The 7,084-nt window shown below is 33.9% G+C and overlaps 1 protein-coding gene across 1 annotated transcript; it reads right to left on the reverse strand.

Moving 5' to 3' along the window:
- On the reverse strand, positions 1-4,000 carry LOC133679946 (ruBisCO large subunit-binding protein subunit alpha-like). Its single transcript, XM_062102688.1, has 8 exons — positions 3,770-4,000; positions 3,453-3,636; positions 2,662-2,783; positions 2,319-2,526; positions 2,062-2,207; positions 1,628-1,934; positions 647-1,098; positions 1-514 (listed from the first exon to the last, which is right to left on the reverse strand). The coding sequence occupies exons 1-8, from the start codon at positions 3,821-3,823 to the stop codon at positions 227-229; spliced, it is 1,761 nt and encodes a 586-aa protein (XP_061958672.1). The 5' UTR covers positions 3,824-4,000; the 3' UTR covers positions 1-226.
- Positions 4,001-7,084: the final 3,084 nt, after the last annotated feature.

Below are 7,084 nucleotides of genomic sequence, written 5' to 3' on the forward strand. Positions count from 1 at the left end.
GAAGGAAATTACAGTGCATTGAGTTTCAGTTTATCTTATGCAGCATCTGCAAACAATAATTCATGCCATACACTTCTGGAGACAACCATCTCAGTGCACCTATCAACAATGACATAACCAATCCGTACAAAAAGTGCACCGGAAACTATCACAGATCCTTCAAATATGCCGCCAGAAAAACACTCATCATCTTTGAAATCCTAACAGGGGCCGAGATTCCTAATGATTACACAGTAAGACCTTGAGGAGAGGCAGCTGCAGGTGTCTTGGGCTTGGGCTTTTCTACAACAATGGCCTGGGTGGTCAGGACCATTCCAGCTACAGATGCAGAATTCTGCAAAGCACATCTGGTCACCTTTGCTGGATCAATGACTCCAGCCTCCACAAGATTCTCATACTTGTCTGTCATGGCATTGTAGCCCACCTCCCATTCACTTTCCTTTAGCTTCTCAACAACCACCTCACCTTCAATTCCAGCATTTTGAGCTATCAACGATGCGGGTGCTACCAGTGCCTAGATGCAAAGAAATTGGTCATCAATACCTTCTGACCTATTAATTCTATTTATATTTACCAACCTTGGAATTTTTAAAAACCTAATATCATTATTTTGTATGTCTAGTGAGTAGTGACAACAAACTATTACCTTCTGCACGATGTCAGCACCTAACCGTTCATCTGCATCTTTAATTTTTTCCTTGATTGCAGGAACATGGGTTGAGAGATGAACCAAAGCAGCACCACCACCAGGCACAATTCCTTCTTCTATGGCAGCAAAAGTTGCATTCTTGGCATCCTCAATGCGGAGTTTGCGATCCTCAAGCTCAGTCTCCGTTGCAGCACCCACTTTGATAACAGCAACCCCACCAGACAATTTGGCAATTCTTTCAGCCAGTTTCTCCGAGTCATACACAGAATCAGTCTCGGACAGCTCTTTTTTCAGCTGTGCAATCCTAGCTTGCAACTCATCCTTCGATGCAGCATCAGCAATGATGGTGGTGGAATCCTTGCTGATTGTAACCTTCCTGGCCAAACCAAGCTGCTCAATTGATGTGTTTTCAATGCTTAAACCAAGATCGCTGGCTTGGAACTCAGCTCCTAAAATGTAGGGAAACATGATACAATATGAGCACCAACAAACAATTCACAAATAGTTCAAGTGAAAAGTACAAGCTACAACAAGTCCTAGCTACTCTATCTGATTGAATAATTGCATAAAAATCCCCTACTTTACACACATACCAATATGGGAGAAAAAACATCCAGAATTTCAGACCCATAGTTTAAAGCTGAAATGTCCAACATCACTATGTCAACAATGACAATTGCCTAGCATTCAAATTACTAATCTCTAAATAATTTTCAATACATACATGTCCTTTCATGTTTGTGCACTCCAAAATTTAGCAACTTGAAAACTAGTGCAGCAAGTGAATTTTTCTGGGGACTGACTGTTGCTAATCTAAATCCATGTTCTTGCCTCATCTGCATTATTTTTCTAAAGGATGCATGCCACTTTTAACAAATTTACATAAAAGTTGAACAATCATAGCATAGCAGTAAACATGAGCAGGTATGGTTTAGCAACAATAAAGAAAACATAACCATTCTATAAAATTCAGCATACCTGTTAAAATGGCAATGTCTTGCAGCACAGCTTTCCTCCTTTCACCAAAACTAGGAGCCTTGATAGCGGAAACATTAAGGATACCACGCAGTTTGTTCACCACAAGGGTAGCCAAAGCCTCACCTGTTACATCCTCAGCAATTATAAGCAAAGGAGATCTCAATTGAGTAGTTTTTTCTAGCAAGGGAATTATGTCTTTGATTGCAGAAATCTTTTGATCTGTAACCAGCACTCTAGCATTCTCAAATTCACAAATTAACTTCTCCGGATTTGTAACAAATTGAGGAGAGATATAACCTCTGTCTATCTGCAATAAAAAATATGAAGGAGAATAACATTCAAGAATCCAATTGTTAAGAGTTAGGAATAACAAATACACTGCTTGAAACTAATAATTCCAACTTATAAATTGAGACAAAGATAGGAATTCATACCTCCATTCCTTCTTCAACTTCAACTGTGGTCTCAAAGGAAGATGATGACTCAATTGATAAAACACCATCAGGCCCAACCTTGTCAATTGCATCAGCAATCATCGTGCCAATGAGTTCATCATTTCCAGCAGAAATTGTCGCAACAGCTAGAAGCAGAATAAGAATCAAATCACTAATCAAAGAGATAAAAAATAACTAAACAAGTAGAGACTTAATTGAAACAATGACAACAAAATAGGCCTAGCAGCAGTGCATACCTTTAATGTCATCACGGCCTTCAACAGGTCTAGCCCTCTTCTCTAACTCTTCTACCAAGCCTTGCACAGTTTTATCGATTCCCTTTTTAATAGAAACTGGATTTGCACCAGACGTGACACTCAAAAGTCCTAATTTGATTATTTCCCGAGCAAGAACTGATGCAGTTGTCGTTCCATCACCAGCAGAGTCATTAGTTTTACTTGCAACCTTCGCCCACAAATCCAAACATCACAAGTCATTTAAGGTCAACTGTAGAATTGTGTTGTAAAGATACAGGCATGGCAGGATCAAGAGTAACCTAAACTTTGAAATGGGCAAGCATGATGTGAACAAAGGTCTAACCTCCCTGATGAGTGCTGCACCAGCATTTTCCATGGGATCAGGTAGCTCAATAGCTCGCGCAATTGTTACCCCATCATTAACTACCTTTGGACTTCCAAATTCATCTAAGACAACATTTCTACCTGGAATGCACAAAAGAAACGAGGCAATCAGTATATTGTGTTCTTTTTTTAATATCTAAATTTCCCTGCATGATAATTATAAGATTTCACTTAACATAAAGATGCAAAAAACAAAAGGAAAGTACTAATTAAGCCATAGGCAGAGTTGGAAAGATCTACCAAGCATTACAAAATATATTACGTGGAAGTGTGTCAATTGTTGTTAAGAGAGAATATTATTTTTGCACTTCTGTCGACCACGACAACAGCATTACATTGCAAATACTATTGATATATGATTCTTTTTAGAGTGTGACCATCTATTTACGGAAGGAATTGCCTACATAACAACCCAACAAACACAGTTGCAATCTATTTTCTATCCTTTTTTTTCTCGGCAGCGCATCCATCCCACCTGGAACTCCTGCGCATATGAACCGATCCACCATGATACCAACCAGACTATCTACTATTTCACGTCAATTTCTAAGCACCAGCATGCCAATTCATGCTTATATTCACAGATATGCGTTGAAATTAATAAGAACAAAGGCTTAGCTTTTGCATAGAAAACCATGTCCACAATCTATTTTAACTAACACCCCAATTACTTGGTTAGCCTTTCTTCAAAAATTAATCATGACTATGACTATGAATTATATATATGGTAATAGCGGTACACAAATTTACCCCTAGGACCAAGAGTAAGCCCAACAGCATCAGCAAGCTTATCAATGCCGGATTGGAGAGCAGCCCGTGAGTCCTGATCAAAAGCAATATCCTTTGCATTTGCTCGCACCGCGAATCTTCTGGTTGATTGCCCAAAATTCAGCCTTGAGTTGTGTTGCTGATTCCCTTTCCTCCTCAACCCTCCCTACAAACACAGTCACACCAAAATGAACCCATCAACAAATGAGAAAAAAACCCATAAGAAAATTAGCAATTTTCTGCCAGAAAAAAAGAGAGCCCAGGAAAGAAAAGTAAAGCGGAGAGGTATAGAACAGTACCTGTTTAGGAGAGCAAAGAATGGAAGCTGTGGAGAGAGCATTAGATGTTGCCATTTTACTATACTGTTTCTGTTTCAACAAAACAAGAAGAGAACTGTGCCGAGGCTGCGAGGGAGAGTGTCGATGTGGATAAGAAGAGGAGGCAAAGAAAAAAGAAGAGAAAGGGAGCAAGAGAGAGGAGTACTTAGGGTTTAGTTTTATTGTGAGATATTTAGCTTCCAGAACGTTCTTTCACCTCGTAGAACCCTTGAGGAGCAGTACCTCGCCGATTTTGTCGGCTTCTATGTTTCGGTTCGGCCCTATAACTCCTAACCAACCGCATCATGAAAATGGGATAGGATTTTTGTATGTGTGTTCGGAGGATAGTTGTTGAAGTAGGTGTGGTTTGGGTGATTGACTTTAGAAATTTGGGATTCATTATAAGCTTTTAATTGAATAAGTTAAGATATTGATATTATGAAACCTGGAAGGTTTTTATTGATTGAATTCATCTAATTAAACTTAAATAAAATCTAGTCCGATCAACAATAATGAAATAAAGTTTTTTATTAAAATAGTTTCATCCGAGTTTTTCCAATAATTTAATAACCTAGATTCTTTTTCAAGATGGGTCTAGCAACTATATCTAAGAATAATAACGGAAATAATAGGGTACAAGGCAAAACTATTATCTCTAAATCTTAATTTATTTTTTAAATACTTTAATAATTAAATAACATATGCTCTAATTTAAAATAAAAAAAACTATACCATGTTATGGTTTTACTGTTTGGTCTAAACATACACTTAATTCAATTGTGGATTTTAATAGTGTGATTAAGATTTAACTTGTGATTATGATTTTACCCTTGATTTGTTATAAGATTTAACTTGTGATTATAAGCAACAAACAACCTAAATTGAGCTAAACCGGTCTCCTTCAATTTGGATCAAGTTCCTCCAAGGTGAATTTCTAGGGTTTCCCGAAAAAATCCTTTTGTTAGAGTTTCGAAATAATCCATGTCTTGGTTTTATGTTTTGATGTATTTTTAACCTTATACTTTAACTTAGTTTTTCCCTTAGGTTTTAATTTGCGTGTATTTTTTTTGTTATTATTATGATAAACTGTTGATTTTCCATCAACTATCGTGATTTTATCTTACTGCTTCTTCTTCTATGTTGTTTGAGCTTTCTATTTGGTTTCTTCATTGATTATTTCAGTTTAAGTGTTTTTAAAACTAGATTCTAGGTCTAGAAGAAAACTGTTAATTAATTTCTTAACATTAAGGAAAATTTGTGAATGGTTTACATGTTTGATGTCTTAATTTTTCTAATAAAATTTAAGATATTTGGTTTTATGTTTGTTGATGTAGTTTTCTAACTCTTTAAAGATTTTAATTTCTTTGTGCTATGTATATATAATATGGTTGATGTTGTTGCCTTGGCTCTTACTTTGCACCATTGAACTTCGAGGGAGTAAGTTCTATTATTTCGACTTTGATAACAATTATGGTGAATGTTATAAACTTCTTGTAGCTCAATTTTTTGTTTTTTTACTTTTCTATATATTACAAGAATAATTTCTTAATAAGTATTTTTGCTATTACTGTAAAGTAGTAAAGCCAAAATTCAAATTATTACATTTCATTTATCATAATGTCTAACTAGGCTGTCATGTTAGGAATCAAAACCCATGATGATATAGGTCTGCATCTTCAAGAGACAAAGGATATACAATAATGACATCAAATGGCTTAACAATCTATTTGATTAAAATTCAAACCACTCATAAATGGTTCAACTCATTAGCAATCCTATTTTTTCCTACGTGGAAGATACCAATCAAGTTTTTTTTTTAAATTTTATTTTCATGTGTGACGGCTTATCTTAACATTAAATTTAAGATATATTAGTTGTATTTATATTTTGTATTTGTAAGAATGAAAAATCATATGTTTAACATACATAGTAAATCTCCAAAAGAAGATTATAGATATATATAAGAAATGGTTGATATAAAATATTTATATTTGTATCAATTTTAACTTCTAACTAGAAAAAGTAATTTTCCACTTTAATCTTTAATTTGCGCTTCTGATGTTTCTTACTTTTCATTTAATATATTTTTATTTTATTGTATTAAATACATACATCATTTTGTCGTTTTATAGTTAACAAATATCATGACATTTAAAAATATATTTATAATATTGGTTTCATCTTCTCTTGTATTTGAAATTAATGTGAAATACTACCCATAATTTGGCAAATTTTTTTTCCTATATGGATGATACCAATCATTTTTTTTTGTTTTTTTTTTTCATGTGTGATGGCTTATCTTAACATTAAATTACAAGATTAAAATTCGGTGAAGATTCAAAATTTTCCTTTATTTTTCTTATCTTTATTGATTTCAAGAATTTGTTTTTAATATTATAAGAACTGGACTAAGGTCTGCATCATAGGTCAACTTGTTTATTGATGGGTTGACTTAAACTATTATTATTTTTTAAATTTTTAATGAAACAACATTATTTTAAATTAAAAAAAATCACAAATCAAGTCTCACTCAGGTGTGGACTAACCCAATTATCCAACTTTGACCAGGTCAACTCTTTAGATGTTTCAAAAGCAACCTTGGCTTAGGGCGGGTTCTAGTTTTGTGGATCATCGGGTCAAGCATTTAAATATATAATTGAAATTATTTTATTATTATTATTTTTATCTATTTTTTTCTTTTAATTATTCATTCACTATTTTTCCTCTCCATGAAATTAAACACAAATTCAAAATAATGTTAAACTGATTGTTTAAATCACCAATTTCCAACACACAAAAGTTTATTCATATTTTTTTTTTATTTGCAGCCAAAATTTGTCATAAAAATTGATAGTATACATGTTTTATAACAGTGTCCAAACTATGCTAGCCATGGTTCAAATAATGTTCCAACAATAAGGTGTTGTTCAGTTCCCATTCTTTGCTATGACAAAAAAACAAAGATTTTGTCTGTACCCTTTCTAATTAATACAGCTTTTCATGTTGCAATTGATACATTTGAAGAAGTTGATTAAAATGCATGTCGCAATTTTGAAGATAAATATAAGGTATTTGGTCTCTACAAAGTCAACTGGAATGCTATATTATGAGACTGAATGGGCTCTATTCCAAAATAAATAAATTAAACTATAGTATATATTGATAGTACTCATGATTAAACATTAGGAAATTTAAAGGGCATGTGGAATATCTACATAACTGAAGGGCTGGACTGAACAACTAGACAAAGTTCAAAAACTGGTTACAATTAATTGGTTTGTAAGTGAATTTCTTCTT

Source organism: Populus nigra, chromosome 19 (assembly GCF_951802175.1).
Source record: "Populus nigra chromosome 19, ddPopNigr1.1, whole genome shotgun sequence".
Classification (NCBI taxonomy): domain Eukaryota; kingdom Viridiplantae; phylum Streptophyta; class Magnoliopsida; order Malpighiales; family Salicaceae; genus Populus; species Populus nigra.

Excerpts from the sequence above, each read along its gene's own strand:
- LOC133679946 (XM_062102688.1), bottom strand. The coding sequence starts at position 3,823 with ATGGCAACATCTAATGCTCTCTCCACAGCTTCCATTCTTTGCTCTCCT. Across the intron at positions 2,784-3,452 it reads GCTTACTCTTGGTCCTAGGG|GTAGAAATGTTGTCTTAGAT; the intron begins GTAAATTTGTGT and ends TGTGCATTCCAG. Across the intron at positions 515-646 it reads GTGCTGACATCGTGCAGAAG|GCACTGGTAGCACCCGCATC; the intron begins GTAATAGTTTGT and ends CTTTGCATCTAG.